At 43.5% G+C, this 16,760-nt stretch overlaps 1 protein-coding gene across 3 annotated transcripts in view; it reads left to right on the forward strand.

The window, feature by feature from the left end:
- The window catches only part of MSN (moesin), a 66,522-nt gene that overhangs the window by 21,729 nt on the left and 28,033 nt on the right, over window positions 1–16,760 (forward strand). The window contains exon 2 of one of the 3 annotated variants that reach the window (XM_038587583.1): window positions 6,352–6,474. The exons of 1 other annotated variant lie outside the window; for it this stretch is intronic. Coding sequence is in view for 1 of the 2 variants with exons in the window: in XM_038587581.1 (XP_038443509.1) it covers window positions 2,081–2,137 (57 nt within the window). In the remaining variant the exon portion in view is untranslated. Of the gene's footprint in view, window positions 1–2,076; window positions 2,138–6,351; window positions 6,475–16,760 lie in introns of those variants that run through there. One more of the 3 variants, XM_038587581.1, reaches the window with a different exon arrangement.

The following is a 16,760-nucleotide window of genomic DNA, read 5'->3' on the forward strand; positions in this document are numbered from 1 at the left end:
GAAAATGATTAGACACCTGCGTGGCTCAATGGTTGAGCATCTGCCTTCAGCTCAGGTCATTGTCCTGAGGTCCTGGGATTGAGTACTACATCAGGCTCCCCTGCAGGGAGTCTGCTTCTCTCTCTGCCTATGTCTCTGCCTCTCTTTCTGTGTCTCTCATGAGTAAATAAATGAACAAATAAATAAATTAAAAAAAGGAAACTTTACTCAAGACAGCAAATTTTTTTGTGAAATCAGTGTGCCCCGCCTCTTTGCAGAAGCCAGGCAGCTGTGGCTGAGGCCCAGCCCAAGCCCTTGCTGTGCTGGTAGCTTTCACTTCCTCTTTGTGTGTGTACGTGTGGTGGGGTGTGGGTACAATGGAAATCTTCGTCTGATTGCTTTTCCAAGCCTATCTATAGGTAGACAGGTTTTCTGTATGGACTGAATGGGTTGTATTAGGCTTCCTTGAGGTCTGGAGAGTGGTTCCTCCCAGGTTTGTGGGAGCTAGGGTAGGGAGTACTCATTACGCTAATCTGGTACTTTGGTGGGGCTGTGCAGAACACAGCCAGCTTCCTATCTGTATGTCTTATGTTAGGCCACCTTGTTTGGCTTTGTCTTCAGGAGTTTCTCTCTCTGCCTGTGGAACAACTTTCCCCCTAATCTGGTGATCTGGTGCCTAATATTGTGGTGTTGAAATGGTCTATAATTCACTCTCTTCCGACAAATTCTAGGGAGAGAGTGGAGGTTGGGAAAGGAGACTTGGATTCTTTGTACCTTAAGAACAGTTTTCACATGTTATATATTTACATGTAGCATTTGGAGGCATGCATTGTGTTTCTTGCCTCTGCGTCCTTGTTGTACATGCTATGTCTCTAACCGGAACACTGCGCTTCCCTTTCCGTTTAACATCTTTTTTCCTGTGACAGTCTTATTTATCTCAGGACATGTCAGCTCTTCCTCTAAAAACTCTTTGCCCTTCTGTTTTCTACGTTATGGCCTGAGTGCCCCTTTATGTTTCCACAGTTCCCTCTGATTACCTCTATCACTGGTCTTGCTGTACAGAATGGTAATTACACATTCACTTGTCTGCATGCCTCTGCCTCCCCATCCTCCCCCCCAAAAAATCTCTCACATGCTCATTCACTCACTTTCACACACATGTGCAAGCATGAAAATAATCTCAAGACTTGATCCATATTGGTGTCTGATAAGTTGGTATATGGAGCCAGCATATATATATATGTGACTGTATCAGAGGAATAGATCCTTTCTAAAACACCTAAGGTAGGTAAGAGTTGGCCCTATTTGATTTTCTAAATATTACTAGAATTTTAGGTACAATTTTAGGGTTTACTTTGGATTATGGAACAATGTCTATTGCATGGGCCATTAGGGAGGCTGCTGGGTAATTACTATAGAGATTCTGGTAGGCCTCTTTCCTGCTGTTTGAAAAAACTAGACCAAAATTAGGGTTGTGGGGGAAGGGGCTTCTTAGTCTACCCAAAGAACTCATGTGTGTGTGTGTTGGAAGGTGAGTGGTTGGGATCCCTGGGTGGCTCAGCGCTTTAGCGTCTGCCTTTGGCCCAGGGCGCGATCCTGGAATCCCAGGATCGAGTCCCACGTCAGGCTCCCAGCATGGAGCCTGCTTCTCCCTCCTCCTGTGTCTCTGCCTCTCTCTCTCTCTCTGTCTGTCTATCATAAATAAATAAATCTTAAAAAAAAGAAAAAAAAGAAGGTGAGTGGTTTCATGCATGCTCTCCTCAGCTTTAGGGAGTGCAAAGATTGTATGTTTGTGGTGGTAGGAGTACTAAAACCCCTGGTATTGTTGGCTGAATCGGTTAAATGGTTTTTACCAGTCTCAGTAATTTGGTAGCTGAGCTTGTAGTTTGGAGGGCAAGATGTGGTTTTATCAACTGAAAAAATACAAGGCCAACTTTTAAAGAAGTTATATCAATCTATATAGGGACCAAAACTAATAAGCTGGTTGTTATGTCTTAGTTCTCTTACTGGCCATCCCTGCTCTGTAACTTTTTCAAAATAATCATGATTCATAGAGCTCAAGGACATTATTTGGGGTCCCTTCACCTCTGCTTCCAGGAAGATGACCATGACAAAAATGAAGACTATAAAGCTATGGCCACAAACAGAGATACCTAGGGTAAGTATGAGAGTACTCTTCTGGCTTCAAGCACATCCAGTGGTGGCTGGTGCTGAGAAGTTAGTATTTTCTTAAGGCCTATGTAATAAATATCAGGTCCTGATTCCTACATCCTGGGATCTAGTCCCTCATCAGGTTCCCCACAGGGAGCCTGCTTCTCCCTCTGCCTATGTCTCTGCCTCACTCTGTGGCTCTCATGAATAAATAAAATCTTTAAAAAAAAAGCCTAGCCAAGGATTATGCTGCACTGAACGTATGCACTTAGTGAATGCTGTGTTGTAAAATGTCATCTGTGTCCTCACTTCACTCTGGATAAATGAGGAGATTCTACCTGAATATTCAGATGGAATGTTCAACCACATTCTTTGCTACTTATAGTCTAGGAAGTAAAGACAAGGGCCAAGGACTCAGCTGGTTAGGAGTGAAGGGAAATTGAACAATGAGTGGGCTATAGCTGTGGTACTCTCTTGCCATCCCTTACTCTGAGTATGTTAGGGGAGCTGTTTATTATGGATCTGAAGTCATTTTCTTTTTCCTAGTGTCCAGAGCCCATTAAGACTGCCTGCAGATCATGCTACTTTAGCAGAAATGGTGATATGGGCATCTAAAACCAATACGTAATGACTTGAGTAATGTTTGGGAGACTTTTTTAAAAATAAGTTTACTGTATTTTTGCACCTCCTGGTTCATTAATCAAGGAAGAGCATTAGCATGTTGTTTTCCAGTTTCCAAATGTAGAAGTCACCATTTTATGTTTTTCCAGGAAAATTAGTTTTTCCAGAAGTATTTTGGATCATCACCATTTGTCTCTAGACATGGATCCTGTAATATGGAAAGTGCTCTCAGTGTTAACTTGTCATCTTTCCTGTCCCTGTCTGTGAAACTGGGAGATTTACTGCAGATTATTTAGCCTGATCAGGCAGAGAACTCCAGCTCCCTCCCTAGTCAACCAAAGCCTCCTCCAAGGAGGGGAAATGTGGTAATGACATTATCTTTCCCCAGCCAGCCATGTGTTCTCTGAGAACAGGATGTGGAGAGGGCTGGGCCCCAGTCACAGGGTTTGGGGAGGGCATGGGAAAGTGGGCTGTTGGTGTGGCCATGTGGGCTGGTACCTGTCTCCTTGGCTTTGAAAGGCATGAGGAGCTCCTGTATTCTTAAGGGTTCACTTATGTGCACACTTATATGTACATGTCTGTGTTCTTACCCTAAGAAGGAACTGTAAACACTTGTGCATGAAGCACACCTCTTCAGGCTGGAGAAACTCAGTAGTAAGGATGGATGCACCTAGGCTTCCCACTACCAGCTTATGATTACTTGTGATTCCTGAAGCCATATGCCATTTGGAAAGGTTTTGTTGGGGGACCTGGACCCCAGTAAAGAATGGGGCTGCTTTGTTGCTTCTTTCCCAGGGCCTTAGTCATTCCCCTCCCCCCAGGTGGCTCCCTACCATACTGTGGTGATTTGCATGTTTAGTTTTTTTTTTTCAGGCCTCATCATCTTCTTCTCCCTGCCCCCACTACTTCTGTTGGGGATCTTTGGAGATGTGCTGCCTGGGGTGGGGAAAAGAGGATGTGGCTAGCTTCCTGTGCAAGGGAGGGTGGGGTGCTTGCCTTCCTGCCTGTCTGCCCACCCGCCCAGTTGCCATTTACCCAGTGCTTGAGGACCTGACTGAAGAGTTCAGAGTCACCAGAGGCTGAGGGGCAAAAGGATGGGGATTTGCTTTTAATTGTCTCTCTTCACAGTTCTTTACTATGGGGATTGCTGGGCTTCCTTTTCCTCAAATCCCAATGCTGAAAGGGCCTTTAGAGGCCAATTGGTCCAACTACCTTAGGTGGGGAAACTGAGGCCAAGAGAGTCCTTTAAGTCCTGTAAAGAATCAGTGGCAGGGTTAAGATGAGTAAAATTCTAGAAAGTTATACCTGGAGCTCTCTCCATTTCCCTAAACTGGTAGTCCAGTGGTTTGTAAACTAGATTTGGCTGAGCTGCCTAGGCAGCTGCAGTCCCCCTTTAACTAGAACAGCTCTGCTTTTATGTACTTCATACTTTGAAGGTGCATGTGGTTTTCTATTTGGAAGAGTGAAGAGGCAAGAAGCTGCTAAGAATATAATAAAATTGAAAACCACTGACTAAAACTTTAAGACTTACCCAGTACATTTGGGGACACTCTACCTAGAAGGGGAGGAGACTATCCCAAGGTTATTGGGACCAGACCCAGGACCAATTTCTGGCCCATTGTTCCTGGTTGGTTGCTCCTAGATAATGATGTAACTCCCTCTACCACAAGAAGACTGTTCCTACTCCATTGCTGCATTGATCTTCTCCCATCCCAAGAACAGTTCCTCTTGTAGCACCTGAGATGGAGCTAGAGGCCAGAGGCCACTAGATTTATTAGATAAAATAAATGACAATAAGTAAACCATCGGACTTTCTTTTAGCCTTTGTTTTTCTTTTTTTTAAAGAGAAAGTTGGAAGGGTAAAGAACAGTATACTAGTAGTTGGGAAGCCCTGGGTTCTAGTCCTGTCTCCTTCACACTTGAGCAAATTGCTGTTTACCTCACTGAGGCTCCATTTCTCCCTTCTGTAAAATTGGGCTTGTCTATGCCCTGACTTTCATACAGAATTGAATTTGATGAAAGAATACATATAAACAACTGTCTTTTAACCTGTAAAGTACTGTGTACATAAGGCTATGGTTATTATTGTATAAGGGTGAACCAGGCACCTTGGAAGAATCTAGATTGGATAATAAGGTTGCAGGAGAAAAAGAACTAAAATTTATCAAGCATCTAATACATGCTTAGTGCCAAGCCAGGTCCGTTTGTTTGTTCCTTCTTTCTTTTTAAGATTTACTTTTTTATTTGAGAGCAAGAGAAAGAGAATGAGAGAGAGAGAGAGAGAGCACAAGAAGGGGGAGAGGCAGAAGGAAAGGGAGAAGCAGACTCCCACTGAATGGGGAGCCAGATGCAGGGCTCTATCCCAGGACCCTGAGATCATGACCTGAGCTGAAGTCAGACATTTAACCAACTCAACCTCCCAGCTGCCCCATTACTTTCTTATAAGTAAAGGAGATGATGGTTTTCCTCACAATAATCCTGTGACATAGACATTATTACTCTCATTTTACTTGTAGGGAAATTGAGGCTTCAAGAGGTCAATGGACTTGCAGTGTACGGGGGCCTCCCTCCAGAGCCCATACTGTCAGATATTTATGAAGAGACCCTAAGAATGTGCTATGGTTTCCACTGGAGCTTTCTAACCCATTCCCTGCCTCACTCCAGCCTTTCTCCTGTGGTAGTGATGGAACTGTTCTTGTTGCTTTCATGTCTTACCCCTAGCTTTCCTTGGCACCAGGCACATTTAAGTGCCCTTGTTTGGCCTTTAGCTGATGGATGAGCCTTTTGGGTCAGCCACCTTTTTAACAAGAGGGGCTGCCTACTCTCTTGGGGTGTTGTTAGGGAGAGTCAGGAATTTGTTGCTAGTCAAACAGACCTGGCTTTTGGCCAAGGTCACGCAGCTAGAAGATGGCAGTTGTTTCCCTTCATTGAGACTCAGTTTCCTCATTTGTAAAATGGGGCTAAAGATGCTTACTTCACATGTGTATCATGTGCTAGTAAATAATTTAAAAACAAACTTTCTGGTGAAGTCAAGATTTGTACGGTGTATTGATCCCCATGGTATAAATACTCTCACCATAGCCAATTCCAAGATACCAATGTGAGGTCCTTGAGGAAGGAATTGTAAAGAGATGCACATGATTCAGGGCTAGTGTAAGCTGAATCTAGTGCACCGTTATTAATCATACCTATCTCAGACCTCCTTCACCCCTCCAACCTGCTCACATCTCTATGCAAATATAGAACCCCCTCGCCATGTCTCTTCTTTACTCCCAAGTTCCCAGAGCATCTGGGAAATGGGAAAGTATCATTTAAGGTCTGCTTCTTGCCTGAAAGCTCTCTCAGGAAAGAGCAAATATAGAGTGTTTAAGGGACAGAGAACTCAAGAAGGCTTTGATTGGGAACCTAATTAGAACATTTTGATCAATGTGTTTTGTCTGGTGAGGTATCTGCATCAGCTGTTTTCTCCCATTGTCTGATTCTTAACTAGACGTGAGGATGGTGGAAGGCTCTGGACAATGACCTGAGCATTTGGTCATTTCAGAAAGCACTTAGCTTTCTGTTTGGAATTCCAAAGTCTCCTCCTTCTTCTGCCTGCAGAGCCTGCTCTACTGAGCCCTAACTTCAAGGTCCTTGTCATGAGGATATCTGGACCAGACAGCAGTTTAGAAGACCAGAACTCTGATCCAACCCCTCATCTCCTCTCAACAGTATCTGTGCCAGGTGATGTTTCTTTAAATTTCCTAAGAGATAAGAATCACCTGGGGCAAAATCACTAATTCCCAAGATCCTCTTCTAGAGAGTGTTTCAGTCAGTTGGAATGGGATCCAGGAATTTGAGTTTTTAAATTAGTGCCCCAAATGATTCTTATGATCACTTAAGTTTGGGAAACACCACATTAGTACTGTACAACACTGCCAGGTTGGCATCATTATACCCACTTTATGGGTGGGAAGATGGAGAGCTCATGGCTTATTCTGGCACATAGGTTTTCAGAATATAAAGCTATGTTCTTCCTACAACAGAGACACTGCTTTAGTGCACAATAGTCTCTGTAGTGGTGGGGAGTGATGATACTAGGTAGCAAGGGGCAAGGATAATCCATGCCCAATTTTACAAATAGGGAGACCAAGTTGCAGAGGGATTTGGAGGCAGTAACAGGACTGATTGCATTGCTGATCTTTTGTGGAGGTGGACTGTATTCGACCCTGAAAAGCTGTTCAATAGGCCCAGCAGCTTAAATGCCTCTATAGTTGTTCTCTAATTGTGTTTTCCTTCCTTCAAGCATCCCTCTGACCATAATAATTCCAGCCGATGAGAAGCTAGTTTGTTCTGTGTCAGATATTCCCAAATCTGACTGGCCCTTAGAATAATCTGAAGTTCTTAACTTCTGATATCCAGGCCCTCCTTCTTTGATAATAAAGGAATATTTCTGTGGGTGAGCTCAGGGAATCTGTATTTTAAAAATTTCCTTAGGTGATCTGATAAGCCAGTTTGCAGACTCAGCTTTGATTTTTCTGGATACCAGCTGAAAAAAGTTTGGAGGTCCTGGTGGGTTGTATTGAGGGGGTGGGGATTTGTGTATTTTGGTGAAATACGATTGGAGAAAATGACAAAGCAGAGCCCATATTAAGGAAGATCAGGCAGCCTCTGAAAACGACAGGGTAGCATAGGTGCTCTGTTGTGTTCTACCTCTCCTTGGGGCTCTGCTTCTTGGGGAAAATCCCCATTCCTCATAATAGGGAAGGCATTTAAAATAATGCATGCAAGGATATGTGTATGTGTACCTGATGTGCAGAACTTCACATGGCTAACTGACTAGAAATCTAATCACATTTTAGAGTTTGCTCCCAAAGTGAAAGAATCCTTTATGCTGAAAGGGCTCTCTGGAGATCTTCTTTGGTAGGCCCTAGACCTTTGAAGTTTAACACATTTTCATTTTAAATCATTTCTGAGAGGTTGGATATTTTTAATAATATAGCTAAAAAAGTGGGGCACCTGAGTGGCTCAGTTGGTAAAGTGCCGTTGGCTCAGGTCATGATCCCAGGGCCCTGGGACCGGGCCCTGGTCAGGCTCCCTGCTCAGCAGGCAGTCTGCTTGTCCCTCTCCCTCTGGCCTTCCTCTGTGCACACTTTCTCTCTCTCTTTCTCCCTCTCAATCTTGCATGCTTGCTCACTCTCTTTTAAATCAATCAATCAATCTTTTAAAAATATGTCTTAAAAGGAGGGGTTAGTAGTCATCCTATTCTACTTATGATGTGCTATGTAGTTTCAAGTCTATTATTTTAACTGAAATCTCCCAATAACTCTTTTGTGAAGTTGATATTATTAGAATTGTTTTATAGATTAGGAAAATGAGTTTCAAAAAAAGGGAGGTCAAAGAAGCTCCAAAACTTTTTTCTATCATATCATGCTTTACTCCTCAAAATGCTGAAACAATTATTTCTGGGACAAGAATTCCAATTTTGTGGGTTTCCCACATGCTGGGTTTAGCTGTCAGCTTACCAGTAAGGTTCATTGGCAGAAAGCTGGCCTTACTCTACCTCTAGAGTTAAAAAGAGCTTTTGGATGGCCTGGGTCTCCTCCTGCGCCTGCAGAGTTAATTGATCCTGGCTTCAGCAATTTTGAACAACCGGAAGCACAATACAGGGCAGAAATCCCATGACTATTAGTTTGAACTCAAGCTGAGGCTTGGATTAGCTCCAGCGTGCTTCAGAGCTATGATGCTGGAGGTTGTTGGGATGTGTTCCTGAGCAGAGAAAGTAGAGCCCTCTTCTGGTGCTCTGGGCAGACCTGGCATCTCCATGCAGTTGCAAAAGGTCTGTGTTCCCAGCCTGCAAATATTTCTTATGAAACTTTCAGGTAGGAAGCTGGGTCAAGCAGGAAACTGATGTGAGAGTTTAAAATCCACCTGGGTGTAGTCCCAGAGAGGGGCTTTGCCCATTTGGGAGACTTACTTTATTAATGACAGGCCCTGTCCCCTTTTATTTCAGCAGCTTCAGAGTTTTACAGGAATTGAAGAATCTGTTGTTCTTAGCTACCAAGGTATAAATCTGTTCCTCAAACTCCCTGCCACTTTCTCTTTTGCATCCCACCCTCTCCTCACCACCTCCAGCTCAGATCTTGGCTGTGTCTGCTATCAGGGAACCTCCCAATCAGTTGCTATCCAAGTTCTTGCAAAAGAAGCTGTCCTAGAAACAAGGGATCTTTGAGTTTTCTTCTATAGTGTTATGAAAGGTTTAGTCTCCCTAAAATGAGTGTTAGTGAATGTCTCAGAGCCTGAAAGTTATGCCTGCCCTCTGTTGAAAGCTAGACTTCCAAGCCATGTGAGCTTGGAGATTTTCATGGAAGCAGGATGGGCCAGCCTCCTCTACGTAGTCTTCATAGTTTTCAGGAGTGGTGCACCTGAGGTGTCTACTGTTTCTAAGTGCCAGGGTGATTCTATAGCTGATTAAATGGCTAGTGGATCAAGAACCAGTTTTTTAATCCTTGATCTCATGCTGCCTAGCAGCCGTGTGACTCGAGAATAGTGCCTCTCCTTTCCTGGACCTCAGTTTCTCCAGCTGTTATGTTGCATGTTTGAACCAAATAATCTCTAAGGTTCCTTTCTGATCTGACAGTTTGGGATTCTGGACTGTTTATTCTCTTGGCGAACAGTAATGAGAAGTTCAAAAGGGTGCTATTCTGGAGGAGCCAGATGATATTCTAGGATGAGTGGATTGAAATCTTGAGGAATTATAAAGAGGAGAAATAGCTATGCTAAGGATCTGGTGGGACAGCCCCTGTAGTTAAGGAGAGATGATGGGATCCCTGGGTGGCGCAGTGGTTTAGCGCCTGTCTTTGGCCCAGGGCGCGATCCTGGAGACCCGGGATCGAGTCCCACGTTGGGCTCCCGGTGCATGGAGCCTGCTTCTCCCTCTGCTTGTGTCTCTGCCTCTCTCTCTCTCTCTCTGTGACTGTCATAAATAAATAAAAATTAAAAAAAAAAGGAGAGATGAGCTGGGGTGGGGATAGAGGAGTAGGTGTTATTTGATCCTAGAGTATTGTTTGGCTGAGCTGATTTTATAAAAAAAGATTTTTGCTTATTTATTTGGGAGAGAGAGAGGGTGAGAGAGAGAGTGAGAGAGAGAGTGAGAGAGAGCATGAGCAGGAGGGAGAGAGAAGCAGGCTCCCTGTTGAGTAGGGAGCCCAACAGGGAGCTCAGTTCCAGGACCCTGGGACCATGACCTGAGCTGAAGGCAGATGCTTAAATCAACTGAGCCACCCAGGCACTTCTGGCTGAGTTGATTTTGAGAGTAAGTCCTGGAGTTAGGTGCAAATCGTTGAGCTCTAGTTTCCTTCCTTACCTTCATGTGTCGAGAGAGGGACTCAACCTCAGTCTGAGCTTGATCAGAAGGTAATACAATTAAGGCTGGATTAATGGGGGAAGCTGCAGCTTGCTAAGGTGGTCTTATTGTCACTGACCTTTTCAGCTTTAGCCTCTGCTCTGAACTGCCATTCCCATAGTGACTAGTTATGTTCTCATTGCTAAGAGAGATTAGTTACATGTGAGGGTTACTCCCCCAAATATATGGTGAATGGTGGAGCAACACTCCATTTCCAATATGCCCTTGTCTCCCAATGCTTTTTGGGGAGCTTTTGGAGGGAAGGACTGGGCCAAAGCAAGTAAAAGGGGAACCCTTGTCTCCCATGGCCTTTGCAGTAATTGAAGTGGTTGAAGAACTACTGCTGATCCACTAAGATATGGGTGTGCGTGGTGGAGTTGAATGTGGCTCTCCTTTCGAGAAACTACTGGGAAAAGGCACAGGCATAGGAAGGGTTAACCCCAGGAAGGTCTTGACGGCAGTGTTAAGGGTCTAGAGATAGGTAGGAAGAGGTAAGAACACATAACTGTTTCAGGTACCATTTCCAAGTCAACAGTGGCTAAGTTGCTGGGAAGTGAGTGAGTCAGCGGAGGAGGAGGGGGTGGTGGAGAGGAAGAATGCCTCCTAGGCTGGAGATTCAAAGCAACCCTTGTTTTCCCCCTTATGGAAAACAGCTGCTTGAGGCAGTGCTGTCATCCCAAGAGGCAAGACAGACCAGGCCTTGCCGGGCCCTGCCCTGCCCTTGCCTCAGTTCTGGCAGCAGGAAATGGTGGATGCTGGAGCCTAAATATTGTAGATTAGGTAGTTTGAGTAACACTGTGGTGACTGTTCTCTGTCCAGTGGAGAGACTGAAGTTCTGAAGTTGCCCTAGTAAGGCTTTTTCTGCCTTTGTCCCCCTCCCCCGTTTGCCTTTGTCTTCTTCATACCAGTAGCTCCACTGAAATGTTAAAGCCGGTGGACCCCTGAGAAGAATGGGGAGATGGCAGGTGCAGGTGAGGTCATTGAGCTTGGACCCAACTGGGTTGACTCACAAGCTCTGCCCCTGCGAGGGGGCCTTCCCAAGGAGTGCTTCCCAGATGTGTTCAGGCTTTCAATGCCAGAGTGTTTGGACCTTGGCCAAAGTAGTTGCCAAGGCAGTGTCTGAAGACAGCAGTGAAATCAGCATGACCAGAGAGTGGGGTGGAGTCATGGAAGGAGCTGCGGGGATGTCTAGAAGACCAGTCTTCCCCACTTGCTGACTGATTAAATTTGGTTTCAGTGATGTTAAGTGAAACTGTGGGTGATGGGGCTTAGCACATAGTTGATATTCAGTAAGTGTTCATTTCCATCCTGTCACCTGCCTCTGTGTACTTCATACTCCTTTTAAAAAAAAATTATTTATTTGAGAGAGAGCGAGAGAGAGCACAAGCAGAGGGAGAGGCAAAAGGAGAGAGAGAGAGAGGCAAACTCCCTACTGAGCAGGGAGCCCAACACTGGGCTTGATTCCAGGACCCTGGGATCATGACCTGAGCTGAAGGCAGATACTTAACTGACTGAGCCACGCAGGTGTCTCTGCCTCTGTGTACTTCAGTTTCATCATCCATGAAGTGGGGCTGGTAATTTTTTTTATAAATTTATTTTTTATTGGTGTTCGGGGCTGGTAATTTTAATTCTTTGTGGCTTACATGTCCATGTTCAGGCAATTTACTTGTGGTTATTCGACTCTCTCTACATTCTCTCTGCCTCCCCCAAACTCCTCTCCAGGAAGAGCCATCTATCTTGTAGTTCAGTGATATGGGATAAGTGAGGGGAAGCATTGCCCTGATTTCACTGTGGTCTGGTGACTGCTTACCTGGATGTTCCTGGCTAAAGAAGAAAGAGAGGGTTGGTCCCTTCTTTGATGCTGCCCAGGCACAGAGTCCAAAGTACCCCAGCTGCTGCAGCATCTGATCTGGTTATTTTTGTTTCCAAGGCCAGTCAAGTGGGGACATAGGAGAGATCCCAGTTTGTTGAGAGCTTTGGATGACAGGCCACTGAGATGGGTTTGTTAATGTCCAGTGAAGGGCATTAGTGTGGGAACTGTCTGTGTTTAACTGTTCAATAAATAACAGTGTATGTATTGTTTTTGGGCTAGAGGTGGGAGGGCTAGTTATATGAGAGGGTGACACTGTCCCTACCACACCCAAACTTTTTTTTTGTTCCCTAAACCCTTAAGTGTTCTCCAGAGACACAGTCTTTAACCTCAGGCTATGCCTAGGTCCTCAGGGACAGGCTTTGGAAGGGATTAAATTCTCTACATATTGAAATAATAACCCACCCAGGCCAGTTCCTCCACTCCTGCCAAGCTGAGGGGCTGCCTGGGAAATTTCTGCTGACTTTGGTGGTTTTATTTTCAGGCTCTTGCCTCCCAAACTAGGCTACCTTCTTCTGATTGAAATTGCAGAAACCAGGCCTCAAAGGAAGTCAATGGGTACCTCCTAGGGTGAGCAGTGGGTGGACCCTGTGTGGCAGTGGGTCTGGGCATGCAGCTTATGTTGTTACCTACTTGGGTTCCAGATTAGTCTAAAGGAGAACAAGGGATCTTCTTTGATCAAGACTCCTGCTTTACCCGTCACCTTTAGGCCCCAGCTATGTTTTTACCCTTATTGCCTCCCCGTACCTCTGACACACAGAAAACAGGAGAGTACAGACCTATGACCCTGTCCTCATGATTCACATTTTCTTCCGCGTTAAGTGGTGGCAAGAATATAAGTCCCTTTGTGTTTGCTTTTCTTTCTAATTTTTTAAAGCTAAGATTATTTGTCCTTTCAGTGAAATTCAGGAGATCTTAGGCTCTTCTTCCTGGAGTAACAGCCACTGTGGAAATGGCAGAAACCTTGAGCAGGGATTCTGGAGAAGTAGGTTCCATTTTGGTTTCAGCTGAACGTATTTAGATTTTTAGGAGGGCCCTTGTTCTGGGATCATGCTCTATTTAGGGGGAAGGAAGCATAGACAGCACTACCCTGGATGACATACTTATTCCTAACCCAGACTGGGTCCTTTTCTACCAACTGATTTATTCAAGAAACATTTCTTTAAAAAACATTTAACTTAAATATTTGGGCTTCTGAAATAGGCCCTAAAGATGGGACATTGATATGACCTGTGATTGACATGATCTGTGGTTGACACTGGCTTATTTACTTTGAAAATTCTTACCAGTAGTGTGAATTAAAGGGAATTCCTAGGCTGTGGAATGTTTCCCTGGAGTCCCACCTCTTTTGTCAGTTTCCTTCCTGGGCACTTTCTTCCAAAAAGTCCTGTTCTGATTTTTGCCCCACTCTGTTCAGAACCTCCAGGCTGGCTGGCCACTGGCAACAGAATTAAGGCCCAGCTTTCTAGAGTAGCCTTCAAAGCTCTCCACTTACCTTCCCAGCCTCTCTGCCTACTCTTCACTGGATAGGCCTCATTCACCCTGCTTCTAAATGGGCCATCTCCATTCCTATCTCAATCCGGGCTATTTCATATAATGATTTCTCTATCTGAGACATTTGGGTATTCCTCTTTTGCAAGATTCCATCCTGCAATCTCTCTTTTTAAAAAATGCAGCTTATCCTTATGGACCAATACAAATATCACTTTGAACTATTATTTTTTTTATCTCTACAAGAGGTTTCTTCTGTTATGGCATTTCTTAGGGTCTTCCTTGTATATTAATAGTTTTCCTATTATTCAATAAGTGCCTTGGGATCAGGGACTGGTCCTACAGCTCTACTCTGACCATAGTTCCTTAAACGTAGTGTTCCATTAATATTGGGTGAATTGAAATAAATTTATAGGAAGCTCCTTTTTTATTTTTTTACTTTTATTTATTTTTTTAATAATAAATTTATTTTTTATTGGTGTTCAAATTGACAACATACAGAATAACACCCAGTGCTCATCCTGTCAAGTGCCCACCTCAGTGCCCGTCACACATTCACCCCCACCCCCCGCCCTCCTCCCCTTCCACCACCCCTAGTTCATTTCCCAGAGTTAGGAGTCTTTATGTTCTGTCTCCCTTTCTGATATTTCCTACCCATGTCTTCTCCCTTCCCTTCTTCTCCCTTTCACTATTATTTGTATTCCCCAAATGAATGAGAACATATAATGTTTTTCCTTCTCCGATTGACTTATTTCACTCAGCGTAATACTCTCCAGTTCCATCCACGTTGAAGCAAATGGTGGGTATTTGTCATTTCTAATGGCTGAGTAATAGGAAGCTCCTTAACCTGGAATCCTTAGGCCTTCATGGGGTCCCATGGATATAATCTGAAGTGGGAAACATCTATGAACTTGGATTGAGAAAAAATACATATTTGTTTTTATTAACCTCTTACTGAGACTTAGACCTCCTTCAATTATGAATACAGGCAAAAAAAGTGGTAAAAATGGCAGTACCTGTGACTTTGTCATTAATGGAAATCTAAGACTTTTATATCACATTTTTTTGGTGAAATGTAATTTTTTTAAATTTATTTATTTATGATAGTCACACACACAGAGAGAGAGAGAGAGAGAGAGAGAGGCAGAGACATAGGCAGAGGGAGAAGCAGGCTCCATGCACCGGGAGCCCGACGTGGGATTCGATCCCGGGTCTCCAGGATCGCGCTCTGGGCCAAAGGCAGGCGCTAAACCGCTGCGCCACCCAGGGATCCCATGTGAAATGTAATTTTTATTTTGATTTAAAAAATTATTATTGGGACACCTGGGTGGCTCAGTGGTTGAGTGTCTGCCTTTGGCTCAGGGCATGATCCCAGGATCGAGCCCCACATCTGGCTTCCTGCATGGAGCCTGCTTCTCCCTCTGCCTATGTCTCTGTCTCTCTCTCTCTGTGTCTCTCATGAATAAATAAATACAATCTTTTAAAAAATTACTATTAAATTATAGTTGATATACAATGTTATGTTAGTTTTAAGTGTACAACAGTGATTTGGCAATTCAATGCATTACTCAATTCTCTAGTTATTGTATATTTCTCAAAATATCACTATGCTCAACACAATGCTGAAATTACACTAGTAATAACTAATAAGGTGCAGTGCTAGACAATTAATATGATAAAAAGCACATATTTTTATGCGTATTTCAATATAATTGGTTTCTTTGTATCACTTAATTTCATGCATTTACAAATATTCTGGAAGGGGATCCCCATAGACTTTACCAGACTGCCCAGAAGGGTCCATGGCACGGTAAAAAGGTCAAGATATAAAATCTTCTCACCTCTGAATCTGTAGACTATGCTATATCTCTGTATTTCTTATACTCCCATACTTAGAACTGCTCATTTAACTAACATCTTCTGAGTCTTGGGTACTGGAGATGTAACTCTAAGTAACACAAAAATCTTGAGGTGATGATGAAGTTCAGTGTACTAAAAGTCCTACTGTCTCTTTTCCTATCTCCTCAGTCATTGGCATTTTGAGGTTTCCCTTGACTCAGCTCAAGGGTGGTTTGAAGCTAGATGTTGAGGCCAAATTCCAGCCCATTGGGCCTCATTCTTCCTACCTTATGAAGGCCCATTCTACAGAGGTCACTGGATTGGCAGGAAGCCTAGGATAACACCGAGTCAAGGTGGCTAATCTTGCCCGTTGTCTCCCACTGGGATAACTTGCCTTTCTTGTTCCTGCCTTCAGGGCCTTTCCTGTCCCATTGTCAATCTGGAAATAGATTTCCTCCCTGGCTCCCTAGTGATATTTATTTACAAAGTTGTTCCCCAGGTCTGGTCCTCATTGGAATTGTTCTTCTGGCAAAATAGCTGTTTGGCCCCCTCTTCCCTGCTAACTGACCCCTATGCTCAGGAAAGACCCAGAGGTGTCAAAGACTGATAAGGCTTAATGTCTTACCCACTCCATGGGGATTTGCATATTTGATAATTCTATTTTTAGTCTTGAACCAATAGTATAAGTACTATATAAGTATCTTAGAAAATGTAGATCCGTTTCTTTTTTTGATTTAAAGAAAGGAGAACACACTCACCACCACCCTAAAACCAAGCCTGACTAAACACTTGGGCAGGATTCCAATGATTATCTCTCTGTGTATACTTTTGTAGAATTGAACTCATACAATCTTGTTGCTTACCCTTCCTCACTTAATATTACTGAGTTATTTTCCCTGACCATGAAATAGTCTTCAAAATATTTTATATGACCTTATATAACAAGCCAGTTTGTGGTTGTACTGTATAGAGTACTTATGCAAAATGTCCCACAATTTAAAGAATTAATATTTGATTTCTTTTCATATTTTGCACTTTGATATACAAAGGGTCTAGTGTATTGGTTTAAATTATGAGGTTTAGACTTAATCTGAATTCACACCCCATCTTCCCAACTTACTAGTGATATGACTTTAGACAAATATTTATTTATTCATCTCCAATGTGGAGATAACATTATTTACTTCACAAGGTGATTGTTGATATTAAATGGGATAGTACACATGAGTCTTCTAGTGAGTAGCAAGTCTGCATACATGAAAGCTACTGCATATTGCTATTACTATTACCACTACTACTAAGTTTTAAACCAAGGAAACAAATCGACTTATGAAATTTCAGCTATCATTGACCTGAGCTAGGGGATCTCTTTGGAAAAGTGGAGGGTATTTTTTTCCAGTGCCTATAAAATTGTGTGCATAGCTA

The sequence above is a fragment of the Canis lupus genome, chromosome X (assembly GCF_011100685.1).
Source record: "Canis lupus familiaris isolate Mischka breed German Shepherd chromosome X, alternate assembly UU_Cfam_GSD_1.0, whole genome shotgun sequence".
NCBI lineage: Eukaryota > Metazoa > Chordata > Mammalia > Carnivora > Canidae > Canis > Canis lupus.